Source organism: Dreissena polymorpha, chromosome 2, assembly GCF_020536995.1.
Source record: "Dreissena polymorpha isolate Duluth1 chromosome 2, UMN_Dpol_1.0, whole genome shotgun sequence".
NCBI lineage: Eukaryota > Metazoa > Mollusca > Bivalvia > Myida > Dreissenidae > Dreissena > Dreissena polymorpha.
Window position 1 is genome coordinate 125,703,650 of NC_068356.1, and position 26,841 is coordinate 125,730,490.

The 26,841-nt window shown below is 38.2% G+C and overlaps 1 protein-coding gene across 1 annotated transcript in view; it reads right to left on the minus strand.

Moving 5' to 3' along the window:
• The window catches only part of LOC127868890 (exportin-6-like), a 61,128-nt gene that overhangs the window by 23,461 nt on the left and 10,826 nt on the right, over window positions 1–26,841 (minus strand). The window contains exons 5-13 of the mRNA XM_052411031.1: window positions 24,181–24,340; window positions 22,745–22,888; window positions 21,265–21,700; window positions 19,017–19,143; window positions 14,515–14,624; window positions 6,589–6,697; window positions 5,811–5,903; window positions 3,756–3,985; window positions 2,791–2,883 (exon numbers count right to left, since the gene is read on the minus strand). Of these exons, the coding sequence (XP_052266991.1) occupies window positions 2,791–2,883; window positions 3,756–3,985; window positions 5,811–5,903; window positions 6,589–6,697; window positions 14,515–14,624; window positions 19,017–19,143; window positions 21,265–21,700; window positions 22,745–22,888; window positions 24,181–24,340 (1,502 nt within the window). The remainder of the gene's footprint in view (window positions 1–2,790; window positions 2,884–3,755; window positions 3,986–5,810; window positions 5,904–6,588; window positions 6,698–14,514; window positions 14,625–19,016; window positions 19,144–21,264; window positions 21,701–22,744; window positions 22,889–24,180; window positions 24,341–26,841) is intronic.

Here is a 26,841-nt window from a genome sequence, read left to right on the forward strand (position 1 = left end):
TCTCTTATGACAATACGGTCAATCTCAACTATGCATGGCCACATTACCAACCCTGGGGCGCCCCGCCCACATACACCACACCCACCAAAAATTGCCTTATACTATAATTTCTTCATTTCTACACCGATTCACTTCAAATTGATACTGAACCTCTCTTATGACAATACGGTCAATCTCAACTATGCATGGCCCCATTACCAACACTGGGGAGCCCCGCCCACATAGGCCACACCCACCCAAAATTGCCTTTTACTATAATTTCTTCATTTCTACACCAATTTACTTCTAATTGATACTGAACTTCTCTTTTGACAATACGGTCAATCTCAACTATGAATGGCCCCATTACCAACCCTCGGGCACCCCGCGCACATAGACCACACCCACCCAAAATTGCCTTTTACTATAACTTTTTCATTTCTCCACCGATTCACTTCTAATTGATACTGAACTTCTCTTATGACAATACGGTCAATCTCAACTATGCATGGCCCCATTACCAACCTTGGGGCCCCCCTGGGTCAAACATGCGGCGTGGGGATACATGTCCGCCTCTGCCGCGCCATTTCTAGTTTTTCATGAAAAGGAAGTCTTTTCTAAACCAAAAATCCACATGAGGCGTAAAGTGTAATCCTAATAAGCCAGGGCAGACTGCACATGCATTAATCCCTGAAGTTAGACATCTCATTGTATAAATATAACTGGAGCAGCCAATGTCAAAACGGCTTAATTGCCGCCAGCGCTTTGCGGTACTGAAATAGCGAAAAACAATTTAAGCCTCGTTCTGGAAAAACAGGACTTAAGGCATATTCGTTACGTGTCATCCCAGATTAGCCTAAGAAGTTCGCACAGTTTAATCAGGGATGACACTGCACGCATAAATTTGATTTTTGCTCAGAAGAGATTTCCTTTAAATGAAAAAAGTGGAAAGGGTTATCCCTAATTGAATGCACAGGCTTATCTGGGATGACACTTCATGCACATGATAAACCCTTTAAGCGCGGGAACCGAATTTTGAAGGCCTTTGCAAACAGGTTGGATCCAGATGAGACGCCACAGAACGTGGTGTCTCATCAGGATCCAAACTGTTTGCTATTCTGATGGTATTCTTTGAAAAAAAACGAAGAAAATGCTAATTTTAGAAATTCAGCAGACGACATTTTGGCAGAAAACAAATTTCCCAGCATTCAAAGGATTAAGGCTTTTTTCTAGAGCAAGACTCATTTGCATGTTTAGAAGCCAACATTTCAGCCATGTTTGCCATTGCTGCCAATCCTCTCAAGTTGAAATGCTGTTTTATATATTTGTTGATGTTTTCGTTAGAGGGACCTGTTCACGTTTTAAAAAATTGACAAAATTGAAAAAAAAATATTTCAGATTCGCAATTTGTCTTTGTAGATATGTTTTTCGCAAGGAAACAGTAATATTTACCGTGCTCAAAATATCCATTATATGCATCTTTTGACAATTAAAAAACCTGAAAATTATAACGTGTTACAAACGCAAAACAATTGAATAGTTTGGATAGTTCTGTTGTTATCATTATATTTTTTAACATTACGAGGATTGCTAATATAAAGTATAAAATACGTTTTGACGATGTATGCATTGGTGGCCGAGTGGTTTAAGCGATAGACTTTTACTCAAATGGTAAGCCATTCAAGACCAGGTGAGGATTACTTTTTTTTCTTTCTTTAATTTAATTTTTGTTTTATACTGGAGGTCTTAAGTTCCAATGTTTGCATTTATCAATTTAAAGCATTTAATGACAAACTTCAAGACATGCAAAAATCTGTGAAAAAAGTCTGTTTCATATGCTATAGTTATTTTGCCCATGATATTCCCTGGCACATACACTATATTAGCTGTGTCATGCGTCAATCGGTCTGATGCAATATGCTGCCATTATCCAGCCTGCGCATTACTGCAGTCTGATCTGGATCTACCCTGTCCGCTAATGAGACCATATAACCTTGTGTGACTTCATAGCAGACAGGGTAGGTCCTGACCAGACTGCAAGGAATCCCCAGGCTGGTCTGGAGCATTGTGGCCGCATTTGTCATACAACCCTTTTTTGCATATTTTGGCTCAAAAATTGACATACTGATGTTTAAAATAGTTGTCAAATAATCATTTTGCTATGGATTTATTGCTATCAGATTTTGCAATTTATTTATTGCTCTTGGATCCATTTAGATTGCAAATAGTAAATAAGTGGACTCATTGTTACACCTCTAATGTCAATCAGATGTCAGCCCCACAGACTGTTGTTTTATAGGTGATTCTTACAGTCCTAAAAATCTTCATTTCATTTTCTTTGATATGAGTCTCATTTTGGGAAACAGGGCTTATTACATGTGCATTTAGTGTCTTCCCAGATTAGCCTTTGCAGTCTGCACAGGCTCATGCAGGACGACACTTTCTGCTTAAACTAGATTTTTGCTAAGAACAGACTGTCTTTAAACAAATAAGAGCTGTGTTTGTGAAACACAATGCCCCCTACTGCGCTTTGAGGCCATATATTTGACCTTTGACCTTGAAGGATGACTTTGACATTGACCTTTCACCACTCAAAATGTGCAGCTCCATGAGATACACATGCATGCCAAATATCAAGTTGCTATCTTCAATATTGCAAAAGTTATGACCAAGGTTAAAGTTTTGGGACTGAATGATAGACATTCCAAAAACAATAGACCCCCGATCATTTGATCCGGGGGCATACAAATTACAATAAATGCAGAAAGTGCATTTAAGCCCTGTTTTCCCATATAATCACATGTTACTTACACTTCAATAAGGTCAGTCTGTAAGACACTCTGTTCCGTAGATGTCAATTCAAACAGCTTCACTCTGCTACCGTAAACTACCATGTTAACCAACCTGAAATATATGGTGCTAACAATTCTTCTAAACCCAAGGGATTTGGAACATTCTATAACAAAGAGTCATTTTCTAATTTCAGAGGTCATTTTGTTTTGTTTTGTTATTTAATGTTATCAATATAAACCATGTGACTCCATGATATGTCACATTGTGATAACATTTGTTACTAGCAAATTCGTTGAATTAATATCCCCCACCAAATAAAGCTTGTTTATGGATGGGTGCAAATCCCTTGATATATGGTATAATCCTAAAAAACATTTAAGTAAATATTTAATGATATTAAAAATATTTAGGGTAATTGTTTTTTGCATTGCAATTCCCCTCATAAGATATCTATATACCCATAAAGTTTCATAGTGAAATATTATAGCGTATCTGAGATAAGGCCCTGAAAGGTTAAGTAATACTAAAACAACAAAGGGCAATAACTCTTATTTAACAAGGTGTAGGGTTATGGTTCATGTGCATGGCAATTCTCCTCCTTGATATCAATACACCCATTAAGTTTCATGTTGCTATCTTATTTAGTTTCTGAGATAAAGCCATGCCAAGTTTTGTGACAGACAGACAGACATTGTGATAGACAGACAGACATGATGGACGGACGGACAAGCCTAATTCTATATCTCTCTGCCTTTTGCGGGAGATAATAATGGCACATCTTTGTTGAAAACCATTAAACCATGTCAAATACTAAATACAATTGAGCCTCGCTTCTGGAATATGGGGCTTAATGCATGTGCTTAAAGTGTTTTCCACGATAAGCCTGTGCAGTCCTGCTTATCTTGGGCAACACTCTAGGCTCTTGCATTAAGCACCATTTTCCCAAAGCTCGGCACAATTTCATTTTATTTTATATAAAGTACCTTTCAATAAGAACATGTCCATCAGAAAACCGTTCTCTGAATTTCTCGGCAATAAAATGGTCTGCCAGCCTACCCAGACCTTGTAGAAGGGATGACAGATCTCTTAGGGAGCAGTGCAGCCTGCGACAGTCATTCTCGCCACGAATGTTGAGGCGCCTTTTCTCAGTGCCCGTGGCTATATGGCGTTCCAACTCAAAATATATGTGCATCGCCTCTTGAAAGGGTGTATACTGGAATGAAAGTTCAAACAGGTAAATGACAAGTTTTGTGAAAAAAAAAGGGACATCATGCCCTATAATATAAAGAAGTGAAACTCCAGCTTCTGTAACAGTATTGCATTCTCATTATATACAATTAGTTGGTCCTTTATTTAAGGCAAGTGACCAATGGCCAAAACAGTACAAAACAGCACAATACAAAACAACATAAACACATATCAGAATAAAACTGGGGTCACCGCCTTGGAATGGTCAATGCAAAGCAATGGGGGTTTAAACCAGTTTTAGAGCGCTCAACCTCACACTTGGCCCAGCAATATTCATGATACATATAATTGTAAATAAAATTTAATCTCATAGCATTGCAACTCAAATTAAACAATAATACAAGGGAATTAGAACGCACTCAATTTAAATACCATTTAATTACTCAATGGTAGGAAGGAGACCAGAGCAACAGAGCTACAACTTTTTAAGGAACGATGAAATGAAACTACGAACAAGTGTCAACTATATCCCTTCTTTTTAGAAAAATGTTTAAGAATATAGCATCATAAAGTTAATATTTCAGATCATCATCGCGCAAATACAGGAAGAAGCAGTAATAATGGGTGTAAAAGATCCATATTACATAGCTTGGTTGTTTATGTGACTGCTAAAAAATAAATCAAACAAGAAACGCCCCTCAGAGAGAAAATATTAATAAAATTATAAATAATGTCAGTGTAGCTCTAGACCAGTCTGCGCATTTTCCCGGTCTGGTCAGGAGCTACCCTGTCCCCTAAACTGCTAACTTTATAGCTGACAAAGTAGCTCCTCACCAAACTGCATGAATTTGCAGGCTGGTTTGGAGCTATGCTGGATGCATGACATAATAACCATAAAGAGTTTTCCTTTTGGTATTAAATAATGTATGGTTGACTGGTCTGATTTGTGGGCAGGTTAGCTCCTGCCCAACTGCATCAATGTGCTGACAGCACACCCATAAAACCCATTCCGTCAAAACACAGAATTATTGGGTTCATAAAATGTCACATCATAAAATGTAATCTGTGACTTTTAAAATACTCGAGAACATTCCTCAGGCAATCTAATATTTTGGGAAATATATTTGTTATATGTTAGCAATTTTGGTCAATGTCTTCAAAGTGCTAATTATTGTCAAAATGCATAACAAAGTTGGTTTAGAATAATAAAGTGAACATCAAGTGAGTCTCGCTTTGGGAAAATATGGCTTTATACATGTGGGTAAGTGCCGTTACAGATTAGCCTGTGCAGTCCACGCAGGCTAATCAGGGACAACACTAAACTATATGGTATTTTTGGTATCTTGCAAACATCAAGTTTAAGCAGAAAGTGTTGTCCCTGATAAGCCTGTGCAGCCTGGACAGGCTAAACTTGGACAACACTTTGTGCACATGCAGTAAGCGTCGCCGTCCTAGAGCAGTCTCAAACGTTAACTGTTCCCATCATCCTAACAGTATCTGAAAGAGTTTACGCTATCATACATTGTTCACAATACTGTTCCCACCATCCTAACAGTATCTGAAAGAGTTCACGATATCATACAATGTTCACAATATTATGCAATGTTCAAACTATTATCCCTTTTCCCCATAAGAAGCAAAGTGAAAATGGCTTTTGCAACCAGCATAAAACCAGAACTGCCTGCGAGTAACTCGCAGTCTGTTCAGGTTTCGAAAAGAAGCCTTTAAAACTTTAATTTAGTAAAAAAGGTATTTAATTGAATATAACTTTTTTAGGGACTACAAATGCATCAACATACGTATCTATGTGGCAAAGGGTTATAAAACATTCAATTTTCCCTCTATCGTACCAGTATCTGGAAGGTCTCTGCGGTGAGTATCTCAGCCACTTTGGCCACCAGCTCCAGGCAGTGACGCAAGAAGTGCTGCCACTCAGTCTCCTCCTGTACCAAGGGAATTTGCCATAGTTTGCTTATTTGATTTTCTCGTCGAATAAAATGTGTAAGTTTGTTTATTTTATGCTTTCAGGTGGTTTATAGAGAAATATGAGTGCATTAAAACTGATTATTCACGGTTTCAAACAGTGAAATTAACAGTGAACATTATCGATAATTTGTACTGTTTTACTACATTTTTTTACGAAATGACGTCATCATTCCAACTAAATACTTAAGTTTGTCTCATTAATAATGTATGAACCGTGAAAAAAAATAATAAAAAGAAAATGTGTTGTATTCCATGGAATATCTATGTTAATTCACTTGTGATCATAAAAAATATATGTTCTATGATTACTTGTGAATTACAATCGATAATCCACTATTTCCAACAAATGTCCTCTATTTATTAATTTTCTTTGTAAAATATATTGTTATAGTTTATTAACTTGTTTGTTGTTATTTTTTTGTAAAAAAAAAGTGATTTTTTGTTTGTTTTTACATCAAATAAATTGTGATAGTTTGTGCTTAATGAACATGCGTAAAGTGACAATTTCTGTCCAGACTGTATTTTATGCTAAGAAGACTTTCTTTAAACAAATAGTACCCTAAAAGCAGAAAGGAAAATGCGTCAAAATCAGTGTTGAACATATTTTAAAATGTCAAAGTCAAATGACACAAAATAAATTACATCATAGTCAAGTGTTTCATCGTCCAGTTCCTCTAACTGAGTCTGGTTGTATTTAAACTGCAGCTTCTGCAGAATATGGCTGACTAGAGACATCAGGGCATCCTTGTACCTGAGATGAAATAGGGAATCAATAGGGAATACACAAATACAATAATATCAACAGAAAATCTACTTCACAAATTGGAATCCAATAAAACACAGGAACTTAACAAATACGTTATCAATATTAAATTTGGCTCTCACTTCTGAAACTTATCCGACAGGGAGAACAAAAGAGAAAATTTGAAAAACCTGCTCAAACATTAACTCTTAGTGCAAATTTTGAAGGCCTTTGCAAACAGTATGGATCCAGATGAGATGCCACAGAACGTGGCATCTCATCAGGATCCAAACTGTTTGCTATTATGATAGTATTCTTTGAAAAAACAGGAGCACCGCCTTGCGGTTGCAGACCGCTCATCTATTTTCTTTTTAAAGGTGAAGGGACTCTCATTTTCAATCACAAAGGAGGGAGGGGTGGAGTGAAGAGGGGTGTATAGTGTGGGGGTGTGGAATTTATTACAATCTTCCAAAAATGCGAAAAAAAACCCAAAAAAATAAATTCGGGGTGGGTGTGTGGGTGGGGGGGTGGATTGATTTTTGGGTGCGATGGTTGGACGGTATTTCCAACATAAAATAACAAAAATAAATATTTGTGTTTTTTAACCGTTTCAAAAAAAATAAAAAAATTGGGGGTGGGGGTGGGGGGGGGGGGGGGGGGGTAAAGTGTGAGGATGTGGTGGTAATTTGTGAGATGATCTTAAAAAAATAAATAAATTTGGGGGGGGGGGGGGAATTCGGGTGGGGGGAGGGGGGGGGTGGGGGGGGATTCTTGGGTGCGATGGTTGGACGGTATTTCAAACATAAAATAATAAAAATAAATAATTTTTTTTAACCGTTTCAAAAAAAAAATGGGGATGGGGGGTGGGGTGGGGGTGGGTAATAGTGTGAGGGTGTGGTGGTCATTTGTGAGATGATCTTTGAAAAAAAAAAAAAAAAAAAAAAAAATAGGGGGGCGGGGGGAGGGGGGGAGGGGGGGGGGAGGGCACAGGGGATGGTTTGGGTGGAGTCTATTGTGGTATGTCAGGTAAGAGTAGTTTTGTGAAAGTATCAATCAAATCTAATCATAAATAAAGAAGTTATGGCAATTTTAGCAAAATTTAATAATTTTACCTTGAGAGTCAAGGTCATTTAAAGGTCAAGGTAAAATTCAACTTGCCAGGTACAGTAACCTCATGATAGCATGAAAGTATTTGAAGTTTGAAAGCAATAGCCTTGATACTTAAGAAGTAAAGTGGATCGAAACACAAAATTTAACCATATATTCAAAATTACTTAGTAAAAAAAGGGCACTAATCCCGTAAAAATGACAACCAGAGTTATGCAACTTGTCCTTTTACCGTACCCTTATGATAGTTTGCGAGTGTTCCAAGTATGAAAGCAATATCTATGATACTTTAGGGGTAAAGTGGACCAAAACACAAAACTTAACAAAATTTTCAATTTTCTGAGTATAAAAAGGGCACATAATTCTGTCAAAATGCCAGTCAAACTTACATTACTTTGCCTGCACAGTTCCCTTATGATAGTTAATAAGTGTTGCAAGTATGAAAGCAATAGCTTTAATACTGTAGGAATAAAGTGGACCTAAACACAAAACTTAACCAAATTTTCAATTTTCTAAGTATAAAAAGGGCACATAATTCTGTCAAAATGCACGCCAGAGTTATCTAACTTTGCCTGCCCAGTCCCCTCATGATAGTAAGTAAGTGTACCAAGTTTGAATGCCATAGCATTGATACTTTCTGAGAAAAGTGGACCTAAACGCAAAACTTAACCGGACCCCGACGCCAACGCCGACGCCGACGCCAAGGTGATGACAATAGCTCATAATTTTTTTTCAAAAAATAGATGAGCTAAAAATGAAGAAAATGCTAATTTTAGAAATTCAGCAGATGACATTTTAGCAGACGACGAATTTCCCAGCATGCAAAGGGTGAAGAAGCCGATTAAAATGCATGAGTGTGTGGCATATTTGTTGTTAGGGGAATAAAGCAAAAACATGACCTGCTTTCACAAAGCTCCTTACAGGAAACATAAGAACATATGAATCATGCTCTGTGAAAAGGGGGTTTAATGCATGAGCATAAATTGTCATCTCAGATGCTAAGAAGAGACTTTCTTATTTTTTAAATATTATAAAAGCGGAAAGTGTCTTCACTGATTATCCTGTGCAGACTACACATGCTAATCTGGGGCAACACTTTACACACATGCATTAAACCCCCTTTTCACAGAGCAAGGTTCATATTTTAAAGTAATAAAATTTCTCAGTCTGTTATTGTATATGTAGAGTTCTACCTCTGACACAAAATGCACAACTAATGCAATATCATAAGGCAAAAATGCATAGTCTAACGTCATGGTTAGCACTAATTGGTAAAAAGACAAAATTTAAAGAACTTGAGGACCATACGCCATACGTTGCTCGCCTGACACTTTGAGGAACTGAAATGTCCTGAGCAAGTTTTAGATGTTTCCGAAACCATCTTTAAACAAAGTCAAGATATCATTAGAACAAATACCGGTATTCTATGCAAGATTCATAGAGATTGGACAAAACATTTGTCTTCTTGAAAGTGCACAATATTTCATTTAGACACATTCCACTGGCGGCCATTTTTTTGGACCTACTGTGGCTAATAAGTAATAAAAAAGTTAATTCCAGTTTTCAGTGAGGTGAATAATGTGAACAGACTTGGCAGTGGACTAACTTTTCAGCCTTGCTCTGACAAAATTGGGCTTAATGTATGTGCGTAAAGTGTCATCCCAAATTAGCAGCACAGGCTAATCAGGGACGACACTTTCCGCCTAAACTTGATTTTCGGTTAAGAGGGACTTCCTTGAAACTAACAAGAGGGCCATGATGACCCTGTATCGCTCCACTGCTGAAAAAAAAGGCTGAAACAAATATTCTCTGCAAGTGCAAATACTTAAATAAAGGCCCTATTTAAGCACATGTACACTTTTGTGACCCCTTGGGCTGGGTCAAATTTAACCCCAGGGGCATAATTTCAGCAAACTTTGTAGAGGACTACTATATCTCACTACATACAAAATGTGGTAGCCCTAGGTCCTAGAGTTAAGAACAAGAATATTCAAGAAGTTTTCACAAAATAAGCAAGATATAAGCGTAAATAATGTTCAATTTTGTGACCCGCGGGTCAGGGTCAAATTTGACCCAAAGGGCATAATTTGAACAAACTTGGTAGAGGACTATAAGATGTTACTGCATACCAAATTTGGGAGCCATAGTTGAACAAACTTGGTAGAGGACTATAAGATGTCACTACATACCAAATTTGGTAGCCCTAGGCCCTATGGATATGGACAAGAAGATTTTTAAAGATTTCACAAAATAGGCACTTTATAAGCGTTAATTCAATTTTGTGACCCCCCGGGGCAGGGTCAAAGTTATTTGAACAAATTTGGTAGAGGTTTATTAGATGTCACTACATACCAAAATTGGTAGCCCTAGGCCCAATGGTTATGGACAAGAGAATTTTGAAAGTTTTCACAAAATAGGCCCCATATAAGCGTATGTTCAGTTTTGTGACCTCCCCGGAAGGGTCAAATTTGACCCAAGGGGCATAATTTTAACAAAGTTGGTAGAGAACTATTAGATGTCACTACATACCAAATTTGGTAGCCCTATGCCTTATGGTTAAGGACAAGAAGATTTTAAAAGTCTTCACAAAATAGGCACTAAATAAGCATATAATCGATTTTGTGGCCCCCAGGGCAGGGTCAAATTTGACCCCTGGGGCATAATTTGAACAAAATAAGTAGAGGACTATACAATGTCACTACATACCAAATTGTGTAGCCCTAGGCCTAATGGTTATGGACAAGAATTTTTTTTAAGTTTTCACAAAATAGGCATTATATAAGCATACTAGTATTTCAATTTTGTGACCCCAGGGATAAAATTTGAACAAATTTGGTAGAGGACTATTAGATGTCACTACATACCAAATTTGATAGCCCGAGGCCGGATGGTTATGGACAAGGAGATTTTTGAAATTTTCACAAAATAGGCCTTATATAAGCATATGTTCCATTTTGTGACCCCCCGGGGAAGGGTCAAATTTGACCCCAGGGATAAAATTGAACAAATTTGGTAGAGGACTATTAGATGTCACTACATACCAAATTTGATAGCTCTAGGCCCGATGGTTATGGACAAGGAGATTTTTAAAGTTTTCACAAAATAGGCCTTATATAAGCATATGTTCAATTTTGTGACCCCACGGGGCAGGGTCAAATTTGACCCCAGGGGCATAATTTGAACAAACTTGGTAGAGGACTATAAGATGTCACTACATACCAAATTTGGTAGCCCTAGGCCCTATGGATATGGACAAGAGAATTTTTTAAAGTTTTCACAAAATAAGCACTTTATAAGCATATATTCAATTTTATGACCCCCGGGGCAGTTTAAAATTTGATCCCAGGGGCATAATTTGAATAAACTAAGAAGAGAACTATTACATGTCACTACATACCAAATTTGGTATCCGTATGCCATAAGGTTATGGACAGAAAGATTTTTAAAGTTTTCACAAAAAAAAGGCCTTATATAAGCATATGTTCAATTTTGTGACCCTCGGGGGCAGGGTCAAACTTGATCTCAGGGGCATAATTTGAACAAACTTGGTAGAGGACTATTAGATGTCTCTACATACCAAATTTGATAGCCCTAGGCCCAATGGTTATGGACGAGAGATTTGTAAAGTTTTCACAAAATAGGCATTATATAAGCATATGTTCAATTTTGTGACCCCCCGGGAAGGGTCGAATTTGACCCCAGGGGCATAATTTGAACAAGTTTGGTAGAGGACTATAAGTTGTGACGGTGATGTCTCTACATACCAAATTTAATAGCCCTAAGCCCAATGGTTATGGACGAGAAGATTTTGAAAGTTTTCACAAAATAGGCCTTATCTAAGCAAATTTTTAATTTTGTGACCCCCGGGGCAGGGTCAAATTTGACCCCAGGGGCATAATTTGAACAAATTTGAAAGAGGTTCACCCCAGGAACATTCCTGAGAAATTTCATCAGAATTGGACCAGTAGTTAAGGAGAAGAAGATGTTAAAAGGAAAAGTTAATGCACACAAGCACGGAAGCACGCACAACGGACACAGGACCATGACATTAGCCCCGCTGGCCTTTGGGCAGTGGAGCTAAAAATACTATAAAAGCGGAAAAGCTGATTAGCCTGTGCGGACTGCACAGGCTTATCTGGGACGACACTTTACGCACATGCATTAAGCCCAATTTTCTCAGAACAAGACACATATGATGTTCCTTGGCAAATAGCAAACCTCTTGGTCTTGCAATTTCGGAGTAGATTGTTCAAGTTTTTATTATGTGCATATCAGAAAACAAAATATCCCAACCAAGAGGCAGGATCAACCCAAGGGTTGTGATCTGAACAAACTTGGTGAAGGACCACCACACAATCTTATATTTCCAAATACTAAGCCTCAGAATTTCTGGACATTGCTGCTTTAGGGAGAGAAGATTTTTCAAGTCTTCACTATATACATATAAGGGAAACTTGAAGAGGACAATGTTCCGAGGGGCATGATGCGAACATATTTGGTAGAGGTCCACCATACAATGTAACACATTAAATATCAAATATCTGTGAATTGCAGTTTCAGAGATTTTTTAATATTTCACTATGTACATATAAGGGAACAAGACAGCCCCACAGCAGCAAATTTTAACCCCTGAGGCATAACTTAACAAGAGCACCGCCTTGCGGGTGCAGACCGCTCATCTATTTTCTTTTTAAAGGTGAAGGGACTTTCATTTTTCAATCACAAAGGAAGGAGGGGTGGAGTGAAGAGGGTTGTATAGTGTGGGGGTGTGGACATTTATTACATTATCTTTCAAAAATGCGAAAAAAAAAAAAAAATCGGGGGGGGGGGGGGGGGTGGGGGGGGGGGGGGGATGGGGGTGGGTGGGTGGTTGATGGATTCTTGGGTGCGATGGTTGGACGGTATTTCCAACATAAAATAATAAAAATAAATATTTGTGTTTTTTAACCGTTTCAAAAAAAAACATTTGGAGGGGTGGGGTGGGGTATAGTGTGAGGGTGTGGTGGTCATTTGTGAGATGATCTTAAAAAAAAAAAATAGGGGGGGGGGGGATTCGGGGGGGGGGGGGAAAGGGGGGGGGAAATGGGGGGGGTGGGGTCTGGGGGGGGGTATAGTGTGAGGGTGTGGTGGTCATTTGTGAGATAATGTTAAAAAAAAAAAAATTAGGGGGGGATTCGGAGGAGGGGGGGGGTAGGGGGGGGTGGGCACGGGGGATGGTTTGGGTGGAGTCTATTGTGGTATGTCAGGTAAGAGTAGTTTTGTCAAAGTATCAATCAAATCTAATCATAAATAAAGAAGTTATGGCAATTTTAGCAAAATTTAATAATTTGACCTTGAGAGTCAAGGTCATTCAAAGGTCAAGGTTAAATTCAACTTGCCAGGTACAATAACCTCATGATAGCATGAAAGTATTTGAAATTTGAAAGCAATAGCCTTGATACTTTAGAAGTAAAGTGAATCGAAACACAAAATTTAATCATATATATTCAAAGTTACCAAGTCAAAAAAGGGCTATAATTCTGTAAAAATGACAACCAGAGTTATGCAACTTGTCCTTTTACTGTACCCGTATGATAGTTTGCTAGTGTTCCAAGTATGAAAGCAATATCTATGATACTTTTGGGGTAAAGTGGACCAAAACACAAAACTTAACAAAATTTTCAATTTTCTAAGTATAAAGGGCGCATAATTCCGTCCAAATGCCAGTCAGAGTAACATAACTTTGCCTGCACAGTCCCCATATGATAGTTAATAAGTGTTGCAAGTATGAAAGCAATAGCTTTGATACTGTAGGAATAAAGTGGACCTAAACACAAAACTTAACCAAATTTTCAATTTTCTAAGTATAAAAAGGGCACATAATTCTGTCAAAATGCCAGTCAGAGTTACATTACTTTGCCTGCACAGTCCCCTTATGATAGTTAGTAAGTGTTGCAAGTATGAAAGCAATAGCTTTGATACTTAAGGAATGAAATGGACCTTAACACAAAACTTAACCAAAATTTTCAATTTTTTTAGTATAAAAAGGGCACATAATTATGTCAAAATGCACGCCAGAGTTATCTAACTTTGCGTGACCAGTCCCCTCATTATAGTAAGTAAGTGTACCAAGTTTGAATGCAATAGCATTGATACTTTCTGAGAAAAGTGGACCTAAACGCAAAACTTAACCGGACGCCAACGCCGACGCCGACACAGACGCAGACGCCAAGGTGATGACAATAGCTCATAATTTTTGTTCAAAAAATAGATGAGCTAAAAACGACAGCAACAAATGTTAAACTCCTGACCAACAAAAATGCTATGGCAAAAAACAATATAACAATTTGTTAATAACAAGAGCACCGCATAACAGTTGCCAACGCTCGGCTGCAGGTGCAGTTTTGAATAAATGAAAGCTTGTCAGGAGAATCTTTTTTCTTTAGAGGTCACAGCCCCCTTGACCTTTGACCTAGTGACCTAAAAATGGGTGTGGAGTGTAGAACTCATCAAGGGGCAGCTACCTATGAAGTTTCAAAGTTGTAGGTGGAAGCACTTTGATTTTAGAGCCAATGTTAAGGGTTTAGCACGACGCCTACGGCGGACAACAAGAGCTGGCTTTGACAATACCTCGGGTTTTCTCCGAAAACAGCCGAGCTAAAAATCACAAAGGATTATGACACAATGGCATATGCATGTAAACGCAATGATATACAAGATCAACAAATTTGACCCAGTACCTGTCTATGATAGCCTGTATTTCTGATGGGCGCCCTTTTGCCTTTGTGAACAGATAGTCTAGAAATGTTGACCAGATGTCCAGACAATTGTAAAAACCATCATTGGTTGGCTGCAACAAACATTGGCAATTTGTTAAACATCAAATACGTGGCAAACAACCATTAATCAAACAAGACTATTGCCAAGCAATATAAGTCCCCTATTGGTGAAACTCCACCATTTTCAGCAATATTTCTAGTTTATTTGTTGCCATAGCAACCAGAATTCTTGATGTAGGAACCAAATGAAATGACATGCACAATCTCCATATTACCATCTATCCATATATCAAGTTTCATGAAAAAATATGAAGAACTTTTCAAGTTATCGCAGGATCCACTATTTTCAGAATTATTTCTAGTGTATTTGTTCATATTTCTAGTCTATTTAATGCCATAGCAATCATAATTCTTGACGTAGGAAATAACATGCATTATCTCCCTATTGCCATCTGTCCATGTTTCAAGTTTCATGAAAAAATGTGAAGAACTTTTAAAGTTATTGCAGGATCCAGAAAAGTATGACAGACTAATGCATAGAGCGCAAACCAAAAGTCCCCTCCGGTTTCATCGGTAGGGAACTAATAGAGAATATTTGTTGGTTTTGTTAGATTACTGAATTAAACATAAAATTGCTTAGAATAGCCACTATGAAAATACTGAGGCAGGAGTTTTTCTTGCCATATTGAAAAAAAGGAGTCTGGTCAAATTGGGATTTTTTAAATCAATAAAATGGCAAATTTTGAAAAAAATTACAGACAAAATGGACCACATTAGATTTTTTTTTATCAACAAATTTTGTCACATCAGGCCTTATGCTGGCGATTTTGGGAAAAAATGCATTTCACGCAAAAAGTTATAGTTATATACTTTGTAAGATGTTAATTAAATAAAATTGAGATATAACAAGGCTATTGTCAAGCAATATGGTCCCCTACCGGCCCCACCATTGTCAGAAATTCCACCATTTTCAGATTGATTTGTTTTTGGTTGCCATAGCAACCACAATTTTTGACGTAGGAACAAAATGAAATGTAGTACATAATGTCCATATTGCCATCTATCCATGTTGCAAGTTTCATGAAAAAATATTAAGAACTTTTAAAGTTATCGCAGGATCCAGAAAAGTGTGACGGACTGACAGACAGACTGACAGACAGACAGAGCAGAAACCCTAAGTCCCCTCCGGTGAAACCAGTAGGGGACAAAAATCATTAGACACTTCTTTTTTAAACATGATTTTTTTTAACAACTTAGATTTGGGATCGGGTCCGTTTGCTTTAGGATCAGGTTCGTTTTATAACCTTTTTAAATTAGCAGAAAAACAAATGTGTGGTCACGAGTGAATAAAATCAATTATCTACCAAAAACCAACATATTTTCTTTTTGTAGAATACCTTCTTACGTATATTTACATTTGAAAAGAGAAACACTGGTTAATATTGCTGGAATAATGATGTTATGACATGAACATCGACATAATTTCATGGTAAAACTTGGAAAAATATATATTATCTTCACAATTTTTTTTTCACTGTTTGAAACAGTCAATTATGGCTTTTTAACTATTTATACAGATATTTCCATATATATCACAGAAAAGCTGTCAATAAATATCCCATATTATGTAATGTATTCAGTTAAAACAAGAGCACCGCCTTGCGGGTGCAGACCGCTCATCTATTTTCTTTTTAAAGGTGAAGGGACTCTCATTTTCAATCACAAAGGAGGGAGGGGTGGAGTGAAGAGGGGTGTATAGTGTGGGGTTGTGGACATTTATTACATTATCTTCCCAAAAAGCGAAAAAAAAAAAAAAAAAAAAAAAAAATCGGGGGCGGGGGGGGGGGGGGGGGGGGGGGGGGTGGGGGAGGTGGGGGTGGGGGGGGAGGGCGATGGGGGGGGGGTGCGATTTTTTGGGTGCGATGGTTGAAAAAATTGGGGGGGGTTGGGGTATAGGGTGAGAGTGTGGTGGTAATTTGTGAGATGATCTTAAAAAAAAATAAAAAAAAATTGGGGGGGGGTGGGGTGGGGGGGGGGTATAGTGTGAGGGTGTGGTGGTCATTTGTGAGATGATCTTAAAAAAAAAAAAAAAAAAAAAAAATAGGGGGAGGGGAGGGGGGAGGTGGGGGGGAGGGGGGGAGGGGGGGAGGGGGGGAGGGCATGGGGGACGGTTTGGGTGGAGTCTATTGTGGTATGTCAGGTAAGAGTAGTTTCGTCAAAGTATCAATCAAATCTAATCATAAATAAAGAAGTTATGGCAATTTTAGCAAAATTTAATAATTTGACCTTGAGAGTCAAGGTCATTCAAAGGTCAAGGTAAAATTCAACTTGCCAGGTACAGTAACCTCATGATAGCATGAAAGTATTTGAAGTTTGAAAGCAATAGCCTTGATACTTAAGAAGTAAAGTGGATCGAAACACAAAATTTAACCATATATTAAAAGTTACTAAGTCAAAAAAGGGCCATAATTCCGTAACAATGACAACCAGAGTTATGCAACTTGTCCTTTTACTGTACCCTTATGATAGTTTTTGAGTGTTCCAAGTATGAAAGCAATATCTATGATACTTTAGGGGTAAAGTGGACCAAAACATAAATCTTAACCAAATTTTCAATTTTCTAAGTATAAAGGGCGCATAATTCCGTCCAAATGCCAGTCAGAGTTACATAACTTTGCCTGCACGGCCCCCTTATGATAGTTAATAAGTGTTGCAAGTATGAAAGCAATAGCTTTGATACTGTAGGAATAAAGTGGACCTAAACACAAAACTTAATCAAATTTTCAATTTTCTAAGTATAAAAGGGCACATAATTCTGTCAAAATGCCAGTCAGAGTTACATTACTTTGCCTGCACAGTCCCCTTATGAAAGTTAGTAAGTGTTGCAAGTATGAAAGCAATAGCTTTGATGCTTAAGGAATAAAATGAACCTAAACACAAAACTTAACCAAAATTTTCAATTTTCTAAGTATAAAAAGGGCACATAATTCTGTCAAAATGCATGCCAGAGTTATCTAACTTTGCCTGCCCAGTCCCCTCATGATAGTAAGTATGTGTAACAAGTTTGAATGCAATAGCATTGATACTCACTGAGAAAAGTGGACCTAAACGCAAAACTTAACCAAAATTTTCAATTTTCTAAGTATAAAAAGGGCACATAATTCTGTCAAAATGCACGCCAGAGTTATCTAACTTTGCCTGCCCAGTCCCCTCATGATAGTAAGTAAGTGTACCAAGTTTGAATGCAATAGCATTGATACTTTCTGAGAAAAGTGGACCTACAGGCAAAACTTAACCGGACGCCAACGCCGACGCCGACGCCAAGGTGATGACAATAGCTCATAATTTTTTTTCAAAAAATAGATGAGCTAAAAAAGGATATATCCTACATTTTGATACAATGAAATGCCTGGAGTTCACCAATTAATTTAAACAAATAATCATTTACAGCATGGTCTTAATGCAAGCTGTTTCTGGCTTGTTTAAATAGGAGTCTACATGAAAATGTAGTTAACATCATCATATGTGGATATCTTCTATTTATATGTTCTGGCTATGTACAATTGCGCAACCAATAAAAAAGCAGAAATATCCAAGAAGTTAGACCATATCAAGTAAATCTCAATTGCTTAGAAGGAGATGATTTGCTATGGCAACAGTTTAAATTATATTTTAGAAATAAGTACTTGAAACTAAAAAGTTTTAATAAAAATTACAGCTAGTTTGCATATCTGGGAACTAAATTGTTTAAAAAATATCTTAAAAATGACTTAAAATAAGCCTTGTTCTGGGAAAACTGGGATCTATTTTTGTGTATTAAGTGTCGTCCCAGCTTGTGCAGTCCACAGAGACCACATTCCCTCTACACCATAGAGACCACATTCCCTCTACACCACAGAGACCACATTCCCTCTACACCATAGAGACCACATTCCCTCTACACCATAGAGACCACATTCCCTCTACACCATAGAGACCACATTCCCTCTACACCATAGAGACCACATTCCCTCTACACAGGTTTTTGGTTAAGAAGAGAATTCCTTCACATGAAAAATACCATACAAAAGGAAAAAGTAATTCCTGATTAGCCTTTGCAGATTGCACAGGCTTATTTTAGACAAAGCTTTATGTGTATGCATTAAGCCCAGTTTTCCCAGAATAGGTATAAACTTAACCTTTTGCATGCTGGGAAATTTGTCGTCTGCAAAAATGTCGTCTGCTGAATTTCTAAAATTAGCATTTTCTTTGATTTTTTTCAAAGAATACTATCAGAATAGCAAACAGTTTGGATCCTGATGAGACACCACATTCTGTGGCGTCTCATCTGGATCCAAACTGTTTGCAAAGGCCTTCAAAATTCGGTTTCAGCACTGGAAGATTTAAACCACATGTTGTGCAGACAATGACAAATACATAGATGGTAATATCTGCCATTTTACTGAAAACTGTTTCATTCTGACCTGTCTGAAGGTGTATTTAAACAGAAGTGCGAGGAATTCTATCACAGGGAAATGGGTGTTGGACTCAAACCTCCGTAGATGTATACTAACAAACAGACGTAGGAATTCTGTGAACTTATCCACGTAACTGAAACAGAGACACAGAACTTGTTTGTTTATTTGATGGGATTTTTCAACAGTTTTTCAGTGCAATCACAGATGTCAGTTAACCCTTTCCCACTCATAAGCAAAGTGAAATGGCTATGTGCAAACTCTCAGTCTGTTCAGGTTTCATGTTGTTTGCTACTCATCAGTATCTAAGGTTTGGAAATGAAGCCTTTGAAACTTGAATCTGGTAATAAATGTATTTAAGTATACATGTATTCAACTTTCTGAGGGACTAAAAATGCGTCAAAATACGTATCTTAGTGGTAAAGGGCTATTCAACTCACACTTATTCAGAGTTATCTGGTTTATCAGAACTAAGGGCACATAACTATGCAGGTACCTGACAACTGCCCTACTTTAACCATTTACCACTTAGATACGTATTTCCATGCATTTTTAGTCCCTCAGGAAGTTATATTTAATTTAAGACCTTTCTTACTAGATTCAACTCTTTAAGGCATTATCTCCTCATCAGATACTGATGAGCAGCAAACAGCATAAAACATGAACAGACTGCAAGTTACTCGCAGGCTTTTCTGGTTTTATGCTGTTTGCACAAAGCCATTTTCACTTTGCTTCTAAGTGGGAAAGGGTTTATCAGATGGCTGTAGAAATAATTTTATGACCACATAAATTAAGTGGCTGGCCAGAAAATCAAACCAGCCATACTCAGATTTGTGGACCAGCACTCTTCCAAGTTAGCTAGGCAGCTCAGTAAGGACATGAAATATAGATTATGACAAAATTTTCTGCATTGGATTAGATTTTGATACTTTAGCAGGAGTTCCATTTATTAGACTAAATTAATCAATTACTAAGATAATCAACAACAATCAATGTTAAGAAACAAGAGGGCCTGAAAGGCTCAAAGTCACTCACCTGAGATACAAAGAAACTGACCTGTTCTGTGCAGCCCAAGATATCATTAGAACAAATGTTCGGACACATTTTCATAGGAGTGAACAATAAATGTGACACACTTTTAAAATGCTAACAAGGTTTTACTATAGCCATATAAGGAAAATGCCCTGCCCCCTGGCGGCCATGTTTTTCAACAGAACAGAACCACTTTTTAATTCGTCCAAGATATATTTAGAACAAAGGTTTTGACCAAGTTTCATGAAGATTGAACTATATATGTGACTTTTAGTGTTTTTTTACTATGCCATAATTATAAATGAACAAGGGACAAAATTGTCACAAAACCAGGTTTTCAATTTGAAAAAAAGTCTGATAAAGGGAGAAAACTGAAAAAGTGCATTATTACTGATTGTTCATGGTTACCCCCTTGTTTCAAAATCAATTTATTTTTAGTCATGGCTACCTTGACCTTGGAGATATTGACGTAATTCTTTCGCATCACACCGTCCAATTATGGTGAACAAATGTGCCAAATGATTTCAAAATTTCACAATGAATGTCATGGCCCGGACAAGCTCATTTATGGGCATTTTTAACCTTTGAACTCAAAGTGTGACCTTGACCTTAGAGATATCAATGTAATTCTTTCGCGTGAAACACCGTCTAAAGATGGTGAACAAATGTGCCAAATGATTTTAAAATCTTACAATGAACAACAAAGTGATGGACCGGACAAGCTTGTTCAGCCTGCCCGCCAACCAGCCGACATTCGCCAATCTAATAACCATTTTTTCGTTCGGACAAACCTGGTTAAAATGCCCCCCCCCCTCCTCTTGGAGGTCATGTTTTTCAACCAACCTGAACCATTTTTGAACTCGTCCAAGATATAATTGGGACAAATCTTCTGACCAAGTTTCATGAAGATGGGACAATAAATGTGGACTCTATAGTGTTAACAAGGCAAATATTGACGTCTATGTAGCCTATGTATATTGCATCTATGTCTGTAAAGTGTTGTGCCAGATTAGCCCGTGCAGTCTGCACAGGCTAATCATGGACTACACTTTCCGCTGTTATAGAATTTCATTTCCTTCAAACAGAAATCAAATTTAAATGGAAAGTGTCGTCCCAGATAAGCATGTGCTTACTGCACATGCAAATCTGGGATGACATTTACAATCATCCATTACACCTAGTTTTCTCAGAAAAAGGCTCAATTATTAATCCTTTTTTCTCTCACCTATCGTCCAACTCTGATAATCTGTTACCACTAGAACAAGTGCTGCTATCTTTGGTGAGTTTTTGTAACAAGTAAAATGTCTGCTGAAACATCTGTAGAAGAAAATCCTCAAACTCTGCTGGTACACAATTCTTCGCTAAGAGTTCATTGATACAATTCATTGCCAGAACTCCTAAATAGCACGACATGGAGTTGAAATTTGCTCCAGAGTTCATAGTACGGCTGCCTTGGGTTTCGCACCCAAAACCAGCAAAGTGGAATATAGTGCTCAGCAGAGTTGGAGTGATGAATGAAGACAGAGGGATCCAGCTGAAGAGGTGGGAGAGGCAGTTGAGACTCAGGGCACACAACTCTTGGGTGGCTGAGTCCAAGGGAGGTAAGGCTTCAAGTTGTATGTGGCTGTTGGGGGATTTGAATAGGTTACTCATCAAGGAATCTGAAAGGCACAACACACTATACATTATCGCCCGTAAAGTTGACAATATCAGTAGCAATGCTCTATGAAATATTTCTTAATAAGCATTACCTTTAATTGCACACACACAAACAACTTCCTATTTTATAATTTTATAATATATGAAGCTTGCTGCCGGAAAATATGGCTTAATGCACTTTTGCAAAGTGTCCTTACAGATTAGCCTGCACAATCTGCACAGGCTTATCACGAACAACAATTTCCACTTTTAAGGTACTTTTAATTAAAAGATGTAATTTCTTAGCAAAAAATCCAGTTTTGATCGACAGTGTCATCCTTGATTAGTTTGCACGGACTGCATGAAGCTTGGTTTTCGCAGAGCACAGCTCATATATATTACTGTTGTTACCACTGTTTCACTCTTATACATTCATGGTTCAAGTTATATTACAAAATAGCAGAATTTCAATGACTTCTACGAATTTTATTTTGTAACAACCTAATAAGGATGTCCTACTGTAATAATTATAAATGCACAATATTTTAAACAGCAATTATACATACTTAAGATCATTTATTCACTAACTAAGCACATGTTTGTTAACAATATTTATAAAATGCAATTTGTTTTTGTATGTTGTCATAACATTATTGTAAGTCATTGTGTACATATTTTTACAATGCTTTATAAGATTCATGAACAAAGCATAACAGGTGAATGAATACTTTACGAAAATGTTGGCTTAACATAAAGTGAGTGTCACGCCGGGAAAATCTGTCTTTATGCATGTGCTTAAAGTATCATTCCACATCAGCCTGTGCAGTCAGGGCAGGCTTATCTTGAAAGACACTTGCCACTTTTACCAACCATTTTTTTAAAAGAAGGTCTCTTACTTACAAAAATTAAAGTTAAGGCGGAAAGTGTTGTCCATGATTAGCCTTTGCAAACTACACAGTCTAATCTGGGACAACACTTTACGCACATGCATTAAGCCCCATTTTCCCAGAGCGAGGCTGAACAGAACTTGTCGTCAGTCTTATGAAATGATCACGTTCATCATGCACCTGATCTGAGAGGTGACGCCGAGAACAGCTGCACTGAAGATGTAGAAGACTTGGGCTCGACAGCACTCTCCCCGTGGGTGGGGGAGGGAGGGGGGGTGGCAGACACCAGGTGACGGTGTCGCTCCAGGGCTACCTCCAGAACATCTGCCGCAAAACAAGGAAGAACATTGGAATAAAAGAAATTAACATCCAACTTAATCATAGTGTACATCCAGCGTTTGTTTTTAAATCCAGATAACTGCAGATATTACACACAGTGGATATCCAGGACTAACTATAAAACACCTGCAGGAAAAAAGTTAGACACCTGTCTCATGGAAACTGGGCTAATTGCATGCGCATAAAGTGTTGTATCAGATTTGCCTCTGCAGTTCGCACAGTCTAATCCAGGACACGGATTGCACAGGCTAATCTGGGACGACACTTTCCGCATAGACTGGATTTTGTTTAGAAGAGACATCCTTAGAACAAAGCGTAAATTTTTGTCCCTGATTAGCCTGTATTGACCTCACATGCTTATCTGGGATGACACTTTATGCACATGCATTAAGCCAGGTGACAGTGCCGCTCCTCGGCTACCTCAAGAACATCTGCAGCGAAACAAGTGAGAGTGTGAGAATATGACATTAATATCCAACATATCACACGTTCATCCTGGGTTTGTTTTGAAATCTAGATAAATCCAGATACTGACCATAGGGGATTTCCACAACTATTTATAGAAAATCTGCAGGAAAATAATGTGAGAGAGGAAACTCATGGAAACTGGGCTAAATGAATGTTTGTATAGTCTTTTAAAAGACTAGCCAGTGCAGTCTGCACAGGCTATTTAGGGATAACACTTTTTGCCTAGACTGGATTTTGTAAAGAAGAGAGTACATTGAAACAAAAAAATATTTAAAAGCGTAAATTGTCGTTCCTGATTAGCCTGTTTGGGCTTAACAGGCTAATGTGTGATGAGAATTTACGCACATGCATTAAGCCCAGTTTTTGCAGAAGCTCATATAAAATGTGTACAAGGCTTGCATCAAGTTTACTGTATATAATCCATCATGTTAACAATGTAAAATAATACAGTAAAAAACTTGGAAGTTGATTATATAGCCTTAATTTGGTAATTGTTTGTTTCCAAAAACCAAAAGTAGAGGAGCCTCATTCTCATTATTATTTGGATATAGGAAGTCCTTTTTAGCAAAAACCCAGTTAAGGTGGAAAGTGACGTCCTGTGCAGACTGCAAAAACTTATCTCAGACGACACTTAACGCACATCCATTTAGCTTAAGTTTTTCAAGAAAGCCACTCAAATGACTTCAATAACCTTAACATGGTGCATTATTAACACAAGCTGTTCCAACCTTCACACAATTGTAAACAGCTGAGACTTTTGGCCTTAAACTTCACAAAAACACTCTTTTACGCCGTAAATGTGCACTCACTGTTGAGTAGACTGAGTACCCCCGGGACCTGCTGTAGCAGCAGTCTGTGCAGCTCCTCCTTGCGCGCCATGGCGATGTCCTCACGCGGTACAGCCAGCTCCTCCGAGGCCGTATGCAGCAGGATCAGGCCCAGGCTGGTTGTCTCGCCCTGCTGCACTAGCTAAAACAGTTGTAAAGGCATGTGGGGAAAGTGTCATCCCAGGTAAGCCTGTGTTTTCATTAAAAAGAGATCGCATTTAGACGAATAATACCATAAACCGAAAAGTGTCCAGTCTGATAAGCCTGTGCAGACTACAAATGCTTATCTGGAACGACACTTGACACACATGCATTAAGCCCTGTATTACCAGATTGCAGCTCTAGAGATCATACAGGCATGTAAGATGCAACCAAGGCTTGCATTCAGCTGACATATTGAGCATGTAAGATGCAACCAAGGCTTGCATTCAGCTGACATATTGAGCATGTAAGATGCAACCAAGGCTTGCATTCAGGTGACATATTTGGAAGCCTGCACTTCCAGGATATTGACATATATGAGCCGTGCTGAAAGGGGGTTTAATGCATGTGCGTGTCATCCCAGATTAGCCCGTGTCTAAACTTGATTTTTGCTATCAAGACACTTTCTTTAAAGGAAAAATATCATAAAAGCAGAAAGTGTTGTGCCTGATTAGCCTGTGCAGACTGCACAGGCTTAACTGGGACGACACTTTACGCACATGCATTTAACCCCCTTTTCACACAGCACTGCCCATATATTCAAAATGGGGAATATGGCCCTAAACACTCACCTGAGTTGAAAAGGTAAAATATTGTTGAAGATTTGACCTAGTTTTTTACTTCCTATGACCCAGACTTGATATGGTCATAACAAACATTCAGGCCTGTTTCATCATAACAATGTCACAAATAGAAATAGGCTTAATGTGACCAAAACGAGAAAATGGCTTAATGTGACCACAAAGAGAAAATGGCTTAATGCGACCAGTATTAAACCAGAACAGACTGCGAGTTACAAGTATATGCTGTATGCTGCTTGTTGGTCTGTTAGGACTGGAAATGAAGCCTTTAAAATTTAATTCTATTTAGACAAATTTTACATTTTTTTTTATTTTTTGAGAAACTACAAGCGTGTCAAAATGCAAAGCTAAGTGATAAAGTGATAATAAACAATTAAATTCTACCTGCAATATACTAGAGAAGAACTCTGGATAGAAGTGTAGCCAACTGCCAATGCCCATTACCAGTTTGACCTACCTGCAGTATACTAGAGAAGAACTCTGAATAGAAGTGAGGCCAACCAATACCGCAGATGTTCACTACCAATTTGACCTACCTGCAGTATACTAGAGGAGAACTCTGAATAGAAGTGAGGCCAATCAATACCGCCGATGCCCACTACCAGTTTGACCTACCTGCAGTATACTAGAGAAGAACTCTGAATAGAAGTGAGGCCAATCAATACGGCAGATGCCCACTACCAGTTTGACCTACCTGCAGTATACTAGAGAAGAACTCTGAATAGAAGTGTAGCCAATCAATACCGCCGATGCCCACTACCAGTTTGAACTACCTGCAGTATACTAGAGAAGAACTCTGGATAGAAGTGAGGTCAATCAATACCGCCGATGCCCACTACCAGTTTGACCTACCTGCAGTATACTAGAGAAGAACTCTGTATATAAGTGTGGCCAATTAATACCACCGATGCCCACTACCAGTTTGACCTACCTGCAGTATACTAGAGAAGAACTCTGGATATAAGTGTGGCCAATCAATACTGCCGATGCCCGCTACCAGTTTGAACTACCTGCTGTATACAAGAGAAGAACTCTGGATAGAAATGCGGCCAATCAATACCGCAGATATCCACTACCACTTTGACCTACCTGCAGTATACTAGAGAAGAACTCTGAATAGAAGTGAGGCCAATCAATACCGCAGATATCCACTACCAGTTTGACCTACCTGCAGTATATTAGAGAACTCTGAAAAGAAGTGTAGCCAATCAATACCGCCGATGCCCACTACCAGTTTGACCTACCTGCAGTATATTAGAGAAGAACTCTGAATAGAAGTGTAGCCAATCAATACTGCCGATGCCCACTACCAGTTTGACCTACCTGCAGTATACCATAGGTTTCCACGTATAGCGCGCAGTGTTTTACCTCCAAAATTCAAATTAAAAAGCTGGTGCGCGCTGTACATTGATACAACGCTATCCTGGCTGCTAAATTGGTAAAAAAATATGTTGTGTAATCGTAAATAATCAAAATGGCCGCCATGTTTTTTTTCCAGAAAACTACCACCCTATAATCGTACAGACTGAGGGGCCATTGTCGAAACAACAAGAAGTCGCTACTGGTAGATATGAATGCGGTAGAAGTTTTGGTCAAAAATAAATACAGTCAATCTTGTGGATGCGACCACTTGTATTAAGCGACCTTTGTCTTATGCGACCATTTTGAAATCCCTCGGAGCTTTTTCGCTATATAATGATATTGTATTCAGCGACTTTTGTCTTACGCGACCAGCGACCGCTGATTTCTATGTATTTTGATGTCCAAATCTTGAATTAAGCGACCACTAGGAGGTAAAAGTGGTTAATGTTTTGATCTTTCAGGGACAAATCCGTGTTAATTGTTTATCTAAGCTGATAAG